This window comes from Macrotis lagotis, chromosome X (assembly GCF_037893015.1).
Source record: "Macrotis lagotis isolate mMagLag1 chromosome X, bilby.v1.9.chrom.fasta, whole genome shotgun sequence".
NCBI classification, from domain to species: Eukaryota; Metazoa; Chordata; class Mammalia; order Peramelemorphia; family Peramelidae; genus Macrotis; species Macrotis lagotis.
The window spans coordinates 641,560,360-641,576,493 of record NC_133666.1 but is presented as its reverse complement, the minus strand read 5'-3'; the positions used below and the strand labels follow the sequence as shown (position 1 = coordinate 641,576,493).

Genomic DNA, 16,134 nt, shown 5'->3' with positions numbered 1-16,134 from the left:
TCTCCTCTTCCAGCTATTTTTGTGATCCCTTTGGGTTTTTATATATTTTATCATAATTTGAGAGTTTTATCTTTTATTCGTCCCCTCCACTCTTGTGTAGGAAATATAAGAATTTCCCTAAAGAAGTGTCAATTTAACAGCACACTATTCTTCTAGTCTTATGCCAAGTTTTTCAAAGTGGCATGCTTTGGAATTTTACTATTGCTGGAACCCATTGTTCCATTTAAGGGAGTAATCCTTCTCCAACCTTCAGAAGCAGTGGAAACTTTTCCCTGCAGTATGTGGGCAAATTTTCCCTAGCAGTGTAGGAGTAAGCCTTACTTTAGTTCAGAAAAAGATTGAGATCAGGAGAATCTGAATTCCCTCAGTAAAAGATTAACCTGAGGAATCTAGGGAGTTTTTCTAAAAGGCAGTAGTCCAGGGGGTCAGAATTCTAATTCTACCTAACTTGGTTTGCCAAAAACTGTGATGAATGGAATCTGAAATGATGTAGGAAACAAAGTTTGAGTTTCTGAGCATATTGCTTTATTAAGCAATGCAGGCTAAATAGTAAATTGGGACCAGGCCTTCCTCAGCTTGTCATTGAACTTGAATATAGGGGAAGATAGATTTTTATATATTAAAAGATAACAATAGACAAGATACAAAATAGAATGTTTAATTAGATAATTTGATTTCTAATTGAAGGAAAGATTAGGGCCTTTCTGAATTGAGATACAGAAAGAAAACAGGTGCAATTCCCTAAAATCAGAAAAAAGAAGTGTTATACTTTCTGTAAATGTCTATAGTCAATGAAAGGAATATAGAAACAATAACTGATTGACCCAATATGGGACTAGTTTTCAGACAAGACATAGGATGAGTATAATGGTGATGAAACTCCTTGCATAAATTTTTTAATCTGACTGAATTTTTGGTCATCATAACCTGTATCTTTAGTTAAACATCTCTGAACAAGAGGTAGTGGTGGTTCAACTTCCTGGCCATGCAGGGTGAGGTTTAGACAATATAATAAAATGTTCCCCAAATTCCCATAATTAAATGTAATTTTCTCACAAGAAAGGAAATGATGTAGATTCACAATTGAATAGGAAGGGAACCAAGTTAGATCCAGAATTGAGTCATAAGTGTGGTTTACTCAGTCCTTACAATTCCCTCAGTAGAAAAGCACTAGAAACAGGAATGCTGACAACTGCTTCAGTGCTCTCCCCATTATGTCATATAGCATCCTATGAAAGTCAAGAGGGGAACAGATTGACTTCATGTGACACTAGAGAAGACTCATTGCAAACCGTCTCCCACAGCACTGGGATTCTTTTCAAAGATACAGACACAAAGCTCAGGAAGTTATCTCCCAGTCAGATTGTTAATCCTGATTTTCTCATGAAGAGCATCTTCAAGGCTCCTTTCATGTCTTTGTTCCTTAGGCTGTAGATGAAGGGGTTCAGCATGGGGGTGACCACTGTGTACATCACAGCTGCGGCTGTGTCTTCTTCAGCTGTGTGGGTGGATGTGGGTCTGAAATACACTCCAATGAGCGTTCCATAGAAGAGGCAGACCACAGTGAGGTGGGATCCACAGGTGGAGAAAACTTTCTGTTTCCCACTCACAGATGAGATCTTCATAACAGCCATGAAAATGTAAATGTAGGAGATCAATATTCCAATAAAGGGGAGAATTGTTGTCAGTGCTCCCATTGTGAAGATCATCATGTCATTGAAGAAGATATCTGAGCAGGCCAACCTTAACACCACACTGAGATCACAGAAGAAATGAGGGATTTCATTGTGGCCACAGAATGAAAGTCGAGTGAGAGAGAGAGTGTGTATCAATGCATTAACACAAGCCCAGAACCAAGACAATACTATTAGAAAGGCACAGAACCTTGGAGTCATGATTGTGCTGTAGTGTAGTGGGGAACAAATAGCCACATAGCGGTCATAAGCCATGCTGGTGAGGAGGATACTATCGATCCCTGCGAACCAACTGAAGAAGAACACTTGTGTCACACAGCCAGTATAAGAGATCGTTCTATTTTTGGATATGTGATTATATAACATCTTGGGAATGGTGGTGGATGTGAAACAGATATCAACCAAGGATAAGTTACTGAGGAAGAAGTACATGGGGGTGTGGAGGTGAGGGTCAGAACTAATGGCAAGTATGATGAGTGAGTTCCCCAGGCCTGTGATCAGGTACATAAGGAGGAACAGGAAGAACAGGATCCTCTGCTGCTCTGGCTGGTCTGAAAGGCCCAGGAGAATGAACATTGAAACTCCAGAGTGATTTCCCCTTTCCATGTTTCTGTTTGGAAGCAAATATCAACAGAATGAAATAAGAATTCAAAACAACACAATCAAGTTTGTTTTGAAAGTTTTTGAAGAATAAAATCAGTAAAAACAAAATTAGAAGAGAAACAGAAGAGTGGGAAAATATGAAGGGTCACTTCTCATAGCCTGAAATCTAAAATCAACAAGAAATTGATAGCAATATATATAACACAAGGGCCAACCTTCAATACATACATCATAAAATATAAACAAAAAGAATGATAAGCTATTGATGATCACATGAAAACATGCTCTAAATCAATAAAAAAACAGAAATGCAAAGAGATGAACTCATACACCATGAAAATTGGCAGAGATGAGCAAAAACAGGCATAGTTGGCGCTGGAGAGATTGTGGGAAATTAGGTACAAGGAAACATTTTTTGGGTGGTGAAATGATCCAAGCATATTTGCTTTCAACTTGGAATCATGCAAGCAAAAAAGGTAAGAGAAGGTAAGTTATGAAAAGCTTTACATGTCAACCAATGGAGTTTACATGTGTTGCTGGCTATAAAAGGAGTCCATTAGAGTTCACTGAGGAGGGGCATGTCATGGTCAGATTGACACTTCACAAAAATCATTTTGGTGAGAATAGTGCACATACCAGCAGTCTTGATTTGTATATGGCATTAACTAATTGATTTTCTTTTTCTAAAACCAAAATTCACTCTGGAGGGATAAGTTCAGAAGTGCTTGTGGTATAAAGACAAAAAGTATCAATATGTATTTTTTCCAACAAGATGTTTTGAGGGCATATTTTATATAGTTTACTCTGGGTACATAATATACTAGTTAAGGCTCTATTGGGCTTTCTGTGAGCAGAGTACATGCACTAATAGTTTCAGTATGGAAAAACTTCAATTATAGGAAAGAAATTCTTAAGGTTCAAATTGTTCTGATGAGATAGAAAAAAGGTATTTATCTGAAGAGACCAAAAAATGATTCAGTGGAAATTCATCAAGCTCTTTAACTTTTTTTGAAGGCAATGGCGTTAAATGACTTGGCCAAGGTCACACAGCTAGGCAATCATTAAGCATCTGCGGTTGGATTTGAACTCAGGTCCTCCTGACTCCAGGGTAAGTGTTCTCTCTACTGCACCACCTAAATACTCCCTCTCTTCAAATTTTTAAAAGATGTGTTTAGGAGATGGAAACAAGGGTAGGGAATGGAGATCGAATACAAATGTATACCTTTGGTGTAAGCATTTTGTCTGAAGTACTGGAATTTAGGACAAATTAAGCATACTGATATCTACCAATAATGAAAAGGACAATTCAAGTTTTCTTTTTTTTTTTTTGGTAGAAGAAGTCAAAAGAAGGGATGTGGTGGCTGCACAGGTTTCATGGAATGACAAAGATGAAAGCTGGAGAGAAGAAAGAACTATTGAAATCTTATCTGACTACTCTGACAAATTGCATAATCTTAGATAAGGAGTTGGTTTGGTAGACTAGAACAAATATTAAAATGGGGTTAAGAGTCAAGAAAAGTAAGGGATGGTAAGGGATTATCTGACTGCTTTTAGTTAATCCCCTAGTGACCAGATCTGGATGAACTATATCCCAGGGTTCTGAAATTCCTAAAGGATATGATTATTGAACCATTGGCATGAATCTTTAAGAGATTGTAGAAAATGGCGGGACTAGAGAAAGAAAAATATTGTTCTATTTATCAAATAAAGGAATAAGATTTTGAACATTAATGAATTTTGATCTTGATTTTGATTCCTCATCAAAATCTTAGGCATGATTGAAGAGACAATTTATGAATATTCTGCAAGAGCAATAGTGATTATTTAGTCTCAGCAAAACTTTACAAACCACTTAGATCAAACTAAACTTTTAATATTTTTGATCATATTAATAATAGGCAGGGAAATCATGTCACAGCTGGGAACTCAATGCATCCAGTTAGGTATTAACAAAGCATTTAAAAAGTTTCTCTTGTTATCATAGTGGATACCAAGTATAAAGAGGTTGGCTAGATGATTGGATAATGTCATGGTCTAGTTTTGAATGCTATGAGCTCTGAATCCCTGGAGATGTCAAAGTGGAAGTGATTCAGTAAGGTTTATCTTTTTAGATTTCATTTTTTTAGAGTTTTCCAAATCCTTATTCTGTTATTAACATAAAACTCATTTTCTGAAATATCTTATCATCCTCCAAATTGATAAGCATGTCATTTATGGCTTTATTCAAACCCTTGATAAAAATGTTGAGCAGATAATAAACAAGGACAGAGTATGTATTATCAGGTATGATGTAGAGAGGATTCCTAAGGGATAGCCTAAGAAACAGATTAATCTACATGATCTCTTTGGGATACTCCCCGTCTGAGCTTCTAACAGTTACCACCATATTAATAAAGACCTGGATTTCTTGAATGAGTACTTGTATGAATGTTGGCGGAGTAGTTCCTGCATTAGAAAAGGGCTTGGTTATTCCCTTTAATGTCCCTCACATTTCTGAGAAACTTTATCATCACTATCATCATCATAGCTGATTCCAATTTAATTCTTTTTTTTTTTTTTTAGTTTTTTTTTGCAAGGCAAATGGGGTTAAGTGCCTTGCCCAAGGCTACACAGCTAGGTAATTACTAAGTGTCTGAGACCGGATTTGAACCCAGGTACTCCTGACTCCAGGGCCAGTGCTTTATCCACTACGTCACCTAGCCGCCCCCTCCAATTTAATTCTTAAACATTAACAACATATTTCACATCCTGAGTTCTGTGCAATAGCTTTGAGATAACATTTCATTTGATCCTCACAACAATCCTGTGGTTAGTACACCTATATCACTATAAATATTGGTATTCCCATTTTACTAATGAGGAAACTGATACTAAAAGATTAAAGAACTTTCTCTCTAAAATAAGGTTTCTTAACATCTTGTATTTTTGGCTTTTTTTTTTTAGCAGTGATTGCAAACAATAAGCAACATTGCATAGATCTTTCTCAGAATAAAATTTTTAATTAGATCAAATAATTGAAGAAAATGCTAAATTTCAGTTGGAGATTAGTGACAATAAAGATGTGATTTTTTTTTCCTATTGAAGTATATAGCTCCCTCCAGATCTTTCCATGGATACCAAAATTAAAAACCTTTTCTTTAAACATCTCACAGATTTGTTTTTCTTTCTCCCTTCACACACATAACTTCTATGTAGGTTCATTCAGACTCTCACCACTTCTTCCCTGGACTATTGTAATTTCTTCTCAATTAGAATTAGATAAAAATTTCTAAATTATTATAATATTCATTTGTTAATATCACTCTCCCCCTGAAAAGTAATCAATGATTCCTATTTCCACTAGGATAGTACAATCTCCCATTCCTGGGGATATTATTTAGGGTTCTAAGATCAAGTTTGAATCATATTATCCTGGTTCCAATGCTCTATCCACTTTACCACCCATTGCCTCTGTAAAAGTGCAATAGCCATAGCTAGATGATCAACAGTTCTCTGAGGATTTGAATTCAGTCTTAGCAGTTCAAAATCTAGCACTCTATTGATGTTACATGTCAATTTTAATAAGATCCTTTTAAGTTGGAATGCCAATACTCCTTCATTGTTTACCCCAGGATGAAAGACATGAGATGCTTAATTATTGGATTGATTGGAGATGTGCTGGGAAACAGAAAAGGGCAGGGATAATTCTAATTGAAATTAGAAAAGGACAATTTCCACGTCTCTTTCCAGACATTGCATTGTTCTCTAAAACTTCAGACTTGGGAAATAGTAGTGGAAAGAACATTGACTTGTTATTCAGAAGACTTGGGTTTAGACCCCAGATTTTCCAAAAATGGGCTGTGTGATGAATCAATTCCTTTTTGTAACTGATATTTGCTGATATTTGAGATGCTTTAACAAATTGACTTTTCAAGTCATTTACATGCCTCATATTCTATTATATACACACACACACACACACATACACACACACACATACACACACACACACACACACACACACACACACTCCTATCTAGTGTTGATATTCTAGCTCTAGAATATTTTTGTTCTAAAATTCTTTCAATCTTGTTAGAGATCTATGTTCTTTGAACTTAGAGCTCTTCTTTCTGCTTTTTTTTTTTCAGTTTTTGCAAGGCAATGGGGGTTAAGTGGCTTGCCCAAGGCCACACAGCTAGGTAATTATTAAGTGTCTGAAGCTGGATTTGAATTTAGGCACCCCAGACTCCAGGGCTGGTGCTCTATCAACTGTGCCACCTAGCCGCCCCTCTGCTTTTTTTTTTTTTAAATTGATGTCTTCTTTTGGGTCTTCTATTCTCTCTTCTCAGGCTCCTTCAGTTTGGACAGTTCTTGCTCTCAGATGTCTCCTGCCTTTGTTCTTTGGTCTTAAATCTCTCCAAGACCTAAATCTTATAACCTTTGATATAATCCCATCATAGAATATTTCACCTTATTTCTTCAACTAAAACAACTAAATTCCCGACAAGTTGAATTTCATGTCATTGGTCTTCTTGTGGTCAAGCCAGGTCCAGATGTCTTATGTCTAGAATCCCTGCAGATCCTGAATAGGATGGCAATAGTTCATTATCACTTTTCTTCTATGCTAATCTTTCTTGCTTTTACTAGGATAAGAGAGGGGCAAGTTGAATCTGACATTTTAGTCCTTTTAGAAAGCATCACATTTCCTTCAAAAGGGAAATTAACAGCAAAGAACACTTTTCCCCCCACATTTCAATGTCATATTTACTGTCCTCATTGCCCTTTCTTTGGGAGCCACTAAGTAGTGCAATGGATAGAGTGCTAGACCTGGAATCAGGAAGACTCATCTTCTCGAGTTCAAATTTGACCTCAGGCACTTACTACTTGGGTGATCCTGGGCAAGTCACTTACCCTGTTTGCTTCATTTTCCTTATCTATAAAATAAGTTGAAGAAGGAAATGGCAGTCCACTCCAGTATCTCTACTTAGAAAACCCAAAATGAGGTCATGGATAATTGGACAATGACTGAAAAACACCACCACCATAACTAGCTCTACTACAACCACAAAAATCCCCTATTTATGTCTTTGCCCTGACTATGTCCCTTGATTGGAATGTTCTACTTCATCAGTCTTCCTCTTTGGAATTCTGGGTTTCCTTCCAATCTTAGCTCAAATAACTTTTTGTATCCACCTCTCTTGAGGCTCCCCCCAGCAATTGTTCTAATCTCTTCCAAATATTGTGTGTTCATTTTGTAATTTTTCTGAATATGCTTATATATTCATATGTACATGCTGTCCCTTCAGTTAGATTGCAGACTTCTTAAGGGTAGAGACCTTTAGATGTGTCTTTATATCTGCATCACTTGGTACTCAGAATCTAGCACACCTTAACTTCTTCGTAAACCCAGATTGCGTTTAAGTTGCCTTCTATTTTGAGCAATTTGGCTCTATGTTCTACGGTCCCTCTGAGTATTTGGGTGGTCCAGGGGAGAGAGGATGGGATCTGGAAGATCTGATTTTAATTGGACCTCAGATACTTACTGGCTGGGTGATCCTAGATAAGTCTCTTGACCTCTGGTTGTCTCAGTTACTTCAATTGTAAAATGGGGCAAATAACAGCACTTTCCTTGAAGAGTTATTATGAGGATCAAAGGAGAAGTGCTAGCGCAGTGCCACAAGAGTTATATAAATACTTATTCCCTTCCATCCCTCATCTTTCTCTAACATTTGAAAATCTGACATTCTGTCTCCTCTTTCATAAGATCTTCTAATCTTGAACATGTGTCCTAAGATCCTCTCTAGTCCTATGCATTTCTGTTGTTCTAGTTTTTAAATTCTCTTTGATATAGAACATTTTAGATTCTTTAAAATGGACAACCTGATGATGTCTTTTCATTCTTATTTTTTTCTAAGTCTTTTCTATTCTGACCTTGTATGTTCCATACACCCTTCCATCTGTCCTTTTCATTATTGTCAAGTCCCTTTTAGGACTGTTTCTATGTTTTTATGAGTCAGTCACAAGACTATTTTGTGTGAGATTTCTCCCTTGAAATAAACAGAAAATGATCTTCCTACTTGGTTGTTTGATCTGGAGCCTTTGTTCTATTGATGAGAGACTCAGCTGCATTACCTTACCTGGTCTTCTCACAGATGAGAGTTTCAGTTAGGGAGCTAGCTCAAGGTGTGGTTTCTTGAGTTTTTTTGGATGTGGTTGTATGCTTGAGAACAGAATTCAGCTCTGTGTCCAAGGAAGGGTATATGAGGATCACTGTAACTATTTTTACAGGAAGTCCCTGGACCCTATAATTCCCTTAGCTCCTCGTTAGAGACAAATAAAAAGTAATTGTCCATTCTCTGGGCCAGCCCCTTAGCTCTGGAATGAGTTTGAGGAAAGAAGTTGGCTCAAGTTCAATTTATTTTAACAACACTGCTATGTTAGAAATATTGAGATTTCCATGATGGAAAATGCCATCCACATTCAGAGAAAGAAATATGGAGTATGAATACAGATCAAAGCATATTTTTGTGGCTTTTCCCTTTTGCTCTATTTCTTCTTTCATAACAAGACTAATATGGAAACATATTTACATGTTTGCACATGTATAACCTACATCAGATTGTTTCCTTTTTAGGGAAGGGGTCTGAGAAGAGAGGAGAAAAATTTGGAACTTAAAAGTGTATAAAAAATCAGTGGTTAAAACTCTCTTTACATGTTATTGGAAAGAATAAAAATAATTTTTTTGCAAAAAAAAGAAATATTGAGATCTCTGTATTTCTAGTTCTTTTCTAGGGGCAAAACAATTAGATTTTAGAGGAAAGACATAGTCACTGGGTGATTGGTGATTACCCTTCAATAGTGGTGCTTCCTTTCGTGACTCCTTTCATTATCTGTGCAGTATTGGTTTTCTTTTGATTTATTCTTTTAGCAGCTCTAAATAGGTGTGGCCAGTCAGTATTGCCTGTCCTCTATAGATGCCATGATTCAGGATTCTTGTACTTAAAATGTTCCAGAAGGTGGAAGTTGTTTTTTTTCTAAGGGGACTAGATTTCCCACTCTAGAATTCATTACAGACTGTCTGGGCTTAAAATAAAGCTGCTGCCAATGAACGTCTCTTCTCTTGTATTACAGTTTCTGTGAATCCTTAGTTTAAATGCTCAAATTATTCAGGGATGGGGTAGTGTCTATGAGAAACAATGCCCACAAGCATCTTGTAAGTGTTCTTTCTCCAGTTTTGTTTGGTTTAGGGGGACATCAAAGTTTGGTATCTGCTGTATGATCTGTAAATTAAAGGTTTCACCAAAAACATGAAAACTTAGTTAATAGCCCATCTTTTATAAACAGATACACTTCTGGTTGTGCTATTTTCTTTGCTTTGTGCTGTTTTGCTTTTGTTATCCACATCAAATGATCATTGAAGTGTATCTATTGTGTGCATGTTTGGTTAAAAAAACATGCTGTGATACAAACTATACTGTCACCTATGTTCAGAGCTCATGGAAGAAATTGGGTTAGTAGAGCCATATTGAAAAACTTCTTCAAGGACACATAAAAAGACATAGGAATGTAATGAAATGTTTAGTTTATGTACATATTTTACATGATTAAGAAGTATTTGAGTACTATAATTAATAGTGGAGGCATTCATTACACAGTCTACACTCTTGTACCCATAGACTGGATTGAGAAAGTTAACATTTAGCAAGAGAAAAACCATAATAAGCTCAACTCCAGAGCCTTGGTAGATACTCCATCAGAATATAAATAATAAATATGTCACTTTGAACAAGAACTTAAATTTGTGGAAGTGTGCTGGAAGGGTTGTATCTTGTGAGTTACAGTGTGCTGTTTTGTTTTAGCCCATGTAATTTAGATATGTCCACATGAGTCTATCTAGATGTGGCTCACAGGGAGGCAAGAACAGACATCTCCAGTATTTTCTTTATCTATTATTCTCCAAAGGAGACTTTGATTCCTTCCAGGAGGGCAAGCAAGAGGTTGAAGCCAGATGATGTCCACTTTCTTCTCTTCAGAGAAAGGATAGAAGCATTTCTATAAGATACCTTGAATATTATTAGTTTGTTAGAAGAAACTTTCAGGTTCAAGAAATATATTTAAAAAGTAAACATACATATGGAATAAAATATAAGAGCTGTATAACACATTTACTATACATTAGGTGAATCTAAAAAAGGAAGAGTTTTAATTAGACAACAAAAATTGAACATAAAATGAATAAATAAGGAAAACAAATTATTGTGTAAGGAAATATAATACTCTAATAAGCCTGAGGAAAAGAGTCTACCATCTAGCTGGAGCCAGGGTTGCACCCTAGAAGTCTTTTGAAGAAAATACCAAGTCTGGCCATTTGAATTGTTCAGTGTGGGAGAAGGCTTTGAGATCCAGTCCCAGAGTAATTTCTATCAAAGGGGAGAAAAATCAGAAAGTGAATAATAGGGGAAAACACAGAAAAAAAAGATTGAAATTACTAAAGATGACAGAAGAAAGTTCAATTAAAACTCTTGAAAATACATAGATATGCCAACATGTAAGACACTAATAACAGAAAGAAATTTATCTTCCATTAATAAGTTAAACAAATTTGGATATATGTGAATAAGTATAGTAAGACAAAGAAAAATGAATGAAATAGAGGAACTGAGATATTCTCATGAGAGTAAGACACCATAGTGGGACATTCCTAAATAATTTAGAGGAGGAATGTGAATTATGAAAGCAGAATTTATGGCCTTTATAGTAGAAATATGGAAGAAAGAAGAATGAAGGAGAATTTAAAAACTTGAATCCCTCATGGCAAGTCTAAGGGAAGAACTATAGGAAAGAATAACTTTTGGGATTGCAAATATATGGAAGTGAAGGACAATCTTGAAGGAGAGAAACAAAAAGAAATAACACTAAAACAGGTGTGATAGCCATTCAAGAAAGATATTGATCTTGTATATATAACTTAAATATTTTAGGTTTCTCAGAAGAACATGATAAATAAAAAAAATTGAACATGATAATACAAGAACTAACAGAAGAAAGCTGCCCAAAATTTTTGGTCATAGAAAACAAAGGGCTAATTGCAAGAATCCACAGATTCTTTGCTGAACTTCCTAATTGTTTCAAGTATTTTTTTAATGAATTTTCTAGGTTTCTCTAAATATATTATCATATAATCTGCAAGAGTGAGAGTTTTCTCATTGCCTATTCTGATTCCTTCATTTTTCTTCTCTTATTGTTAAAACCAATGCTTTTAACTCTCTGTCTTTCTCTATTTTTTTAAATTAGATTTTAACTTTTATTTTCTTTTTCCAATTACATGCAAAGGTAGTTTATAACATTCAACCATTTGCAAATTTAAGAGTTCCACAATTTTTCTACCAGCTCCCATTTTCTCCCCTCCCCCTCCATGGGGGTTTATAATCTGGTAAAACTTTTACATGTACAATCATGTTTTATATATTTCCATATTAGCCATGTTGTGAAAGAGGAATTACAACTAAAGGGAGAAATAAACCATGAGAAAGAAAAAAAAACATAAAACAAGTTTTAAAAAGTGAATATAGTATTCTTGGCTCTACTTTCAGACTTCATAGTTTTTCTCTGCATATGGATGGTATTTTCCATAAGAGGTCTGTCCAGATTGTTCTTGATCATTAAATTGCTGAGAGAAACTGCATCCTCATAATTAGGTCATAAACTGTTGTTAATGTGTATAATGTTCTCTTAGTTTTCCTCACTACAATCAAAATCAATTCATGCAAGTCTTTCTGATCTTTTCTGTGGCCTGATTACTCATAATTTCCCTTTTTTGTTTTATAAAAATATTTTATTTATTTTTCCAACAACATGGAATGGTAGTTTTCAACCATCATTTTTTTACAAAGTCTTGAGTTTTACATTTTTTCCTTTCTCTCTTCAGTCCCCCCCACCGAGAGAAACCAATTCAACATAGGCTTTACATGTTATAATCATTTTAAATATAGATACATATTAGTTATACTGTGAAAGAAGAATTAAATCAAAATGGAGAAAAAACAATAGAGAGAAAAAAACACAATACATAAAACAACTTTTAAAAATTGAAGATAGTAAATTTTGATTTGCTTTAAACTCCACAAATATTTCTTTGGATATGGATGGTGGTTTCCATCATAAGTTTTTTAGAATTGTCTTTGATTATTTCACTGCTGAAATGAACACGTCCACCACAGTTGATCATTACCCAATGTTGCTGTCAGTGTGTATAATGTTCTTCTGGTTCTGGTCACTTCACTTGGCATTAGTTCATGCAAGTCTTTATAGGCTATTCTAAAGTCCATCCCTCATTACTTTTTTATAGAACAATAGTGTTCCATCAATCCATATACCATAATTTGTTCAATTATTCCCCAACTGATGGACATCCCCTCAGTTTCCAATTATTTGCCACTACAAAAAGAACTATTAATATTTTAGTACATATGGGAATTTCCTGATTTTTATGATTTCTTTGGGATATAGACCTAGTAGAGGTATTGAAGAATCAAAGGGTATCCACATTTTATTACCCTTTGGGCATAATTTCAAATTGCTCTCTAGAATGGTTGGATCTGTTCACAACTCCAACAACAGTACAGCAGTATCACAATTTTCCTATATTCTCTCCAACACTGATCATTTTCCTTTTTTTGTCGACATATCCAATCTGATAGGTGTGAAGTAGTACCTCAGAGTTGTTTTAATTTGCATTTCCTTATTCAATAATGATTTAGAGCATTTTTAATGAATCTAAATGCCTTAATTTCTTCATCAAAATTATTGGAATGTTTGTTCATATCCTTTGACCATTTATCAATTGGAGAATGACTTGTAATCTTACACATTTGATCCAGTTCTTAATATATTTTATAAATGAGTCCTTTATCGGACACTACATGTGAAAATTTTTTTTCCAACTTTCTGTATTCTTTCTAATTTTGTTTGCATTGGTTTTATTTGTACAACCCCATTTTAATTTATTATAGTTGAAAGCATCCCTTTTGTATGTTTTTTGCGGTTTATTTATTTTATATCATTACAATAATTTTGTTGTAAATACAAACTCCCTTCCCCCCACCCAAAGATGAGAAACCTCAGGAATAGTGAAAGGGGAAAAAAAATGTACTTCAGTCTGTGTTCACAGTCCAATGGCTCTGTCTTGGGGATGAATTGCCTTCTTTATCATGAGGCCACCAAAGAAGTGCTTCAATATTTTTCCCATAATTGCTATTACTAGCTGTATTTCCCTCCACTCTATTTCTCCCCAATCTCATTTATTCTATTCTCTCTCTCTCCTTTCAACCTGTCCCTGTTCAAAAGTGTGTTGTACCTGAGTATCCTCTCCCACAATCTTTCCTCTCTTCTATCACCTACTCCCTCCTTCCCTCCCCACCACTACCCCTTATTCTATCCCTTTCCTCTCATTTTTCTCTAGGGTAAGATATATTTCTATACCTTATTAAGTGTGTATGTTATTTCCTCTCTGAGCCATTTCTGTTGAGAATGAAGGCTCACTCATTCCCCCTCACCTTCCCCCATTTCACCCCATTCTTGACTCTTATGTGAAATATCTTAGTCCATTCTTCCTATCCTTTCTTTTCCTCCCAGTACTTTCCTTTATCATCCATTGACTCCATCTTTTTTACTATATTATACTATTATATTCAGCCCCTTCCTGTGCCTTGTCTATATATACTTCTTCTAACTGTTCTTATAAATAAGAAACTTCATGTGGGTTATCAGTGTCTTCTTCCCATGCAGGAATACAAACAGTTCATCATCATTAAGTTCCTCATAGTTCGTTCTTCTTGTTTGCCCTCTTTAATGGTTCACCTGAGTCCTGTACTTGGAGAACAAACTTTCTGTTCAGCTCTGGTCGTTTCAATGGGAAAGTTTGAAAGTTCCCTGTTTCATTGAAAGTTCATCTTTTCCCCTGAAAGAAGATGTTCAGTTTTGCTGGGTAGTTGATTCTTGGTTGAAAACTAAGATCTTTTGCCTTCATATTCCAAGCCCTATGAACCCTTAATGTAGATGCTGCACATCCTGTGTAATGCTGACTACAGAGCCAGGTAGACAAATTGTTTGTTTCTGGAAACTTTTAGTATTTTCTATTTGACTTGGGAGTTTTGGAATTTGGCTATAATATTCCTGGAAATTTTTTTGGGGGGGATCTTTCAGGAGGTGATTGGTGAATTCCCTAAATTTCTATTTTACCTTCTGCTTCTAGTATTTCAGGGCAGTTTTGCGGTATTATTTCTTGAAAAATGAAGTCTAGGCTCTTTTCTTGGTTGTGACTTTCAGGTAGCCCAATAATTTTTAAATGATCTCTTCTGGATCTATTTTCAAGGTCAGTTGTTTTTCCAGTGAGATACTTCACATTTTTCTTCTAATTTTTTTTGTCTAATTTTATTTCTTTCTGATTTCTTGCAAAGTCATTGACTTCCTTTAGTTACATTCTGCATTTGAAGGAGATATTTTCTTCAGGGAGCTTTTTAAATCTCCTTTTCCAGCTGGCCAATTTTGTTTTTTAAGGCATTCTTCTCCTCATTTGCCTTTTGTGTTGCTTTTTTCCATTTGGCCTAAACTGGTTTTGTATTTCTTTCACCAAGCTGTTGACATGGTTTTCATGATTTATCTACATCACTCTCATTTCTCCTCCCATTTTTTCCTCTACCTCCCTTAATGCTTTTCAAAGTCTTTTTTTTTTAGCTCATCTATAGCCTGAGCTCATTTTCTGTTTCTCTTGGAGGTTTTGGATACAGAAGCTTCAACTTTGTCATCTTCTGAGTATGTATTTTGGTCCTCCATGGGACCAAAGTAATTTTCTATGGTCAGATTCTTCTTTTTCTGTTGTTTGTTCATTTCTTTAGTCTATGACTGATTTAATGAACTTCCAAGGCTTTGGGGGGGGGTTGGGACTATACACAGGGACCTTAATTCTTCCAAGGTCTTATGAAAGGCTCTGACTGCTCTCTTGCCTGTGTCCTGGTATGTGGATGACCACAGGCCCTTCCCCTCTGCCCTGGAGCTGTGAGGGGGGGGTCCCTGCTCAGCTATGGTAGTGTGGGAGTCCAACAGTAACCTGGATCTGAATGTGGGTAAATAGTTGAGTCCTGCCCCAGGGAAAGCAGAGAGACCTCTGTAGTCTCCCCTGACCCCCTTAACATCTGTGGGCTGGGAGCTCTGGAAGTGCTGGGTGGCTCCACTGATTCTGGCCGCTGGTTCTTACTGCAGGGCTGTTCTGAGGTTGTTACTTTGATCTGCACTCACTCTGGCGTGGCAGAGTTCTCTCACCACCCCTTCCAGCTGTCCCTTGTGATCCCTGGGCCAAGAGGTCTGGAAACTGCCCCCCTGCCACAGACTCAGGTGACTCATCCAGCTGTGCTGTGCCATGGCTGTAGCTCTTTCCAACCCCCAATCCTGGTGAAATGGACCTTTCCTACAGAACTTCTAAGTTGTTTTGGATTGGGAAATTGTATCACTTAGTCTTTCTGTGGGTTCTGCCCCTCTAAAGTTTGGCTAGAGTCATAATTTGATGGTTTTTGGAACTTTTTGGGGAATGAGTTTCTGGGAATTTCTGCCTTTACATCACCATCTTGGTTCTGCCTTGATTCTCTCTCCTCCAAAATATCTTTAGTTGAAAAGTTATTTATTCTTTTTCTTGTGAGTTCTGTTGTTTTAGGGTTTGTTTAGAAGCTTTCAGCAAAAGCTCTGGGAGCTTCCTAGCATCACAACACCATCTTGACTCTATCCAAGGAGTTCAAAAGATTTCAATCAGTTTTGGATTAATTCAAAAGAAAGATCAACAAAAGGGTGCATATTAAACTGTAAG

The 16,134-nt window shown here is 36.1% G+C and overlaps 1 protein-coding gene across 1 annotated transcript; it reads right to left on the bottom strand.

Moving 5' to 3' along the window:
• Nucleotides 1–1,358: 1,358 nt before the first annotated feature.
• Nucleotides 1,359–2,300, bottom strand: LOC141497494 (olfactory receptor 1f45-like). Its single transcript, XM_074200147.1, has one exon. The coding sequence runs from the start codon at nt 2,298–2,300 to the stop codon at nt 1,359–1,361; it is 942 nt and encodes a 313-aa protein (XP_074056248.1).
• Between the last annotated feature and the right edge of the window lie 13,834 nt (nt 2,301–16,134).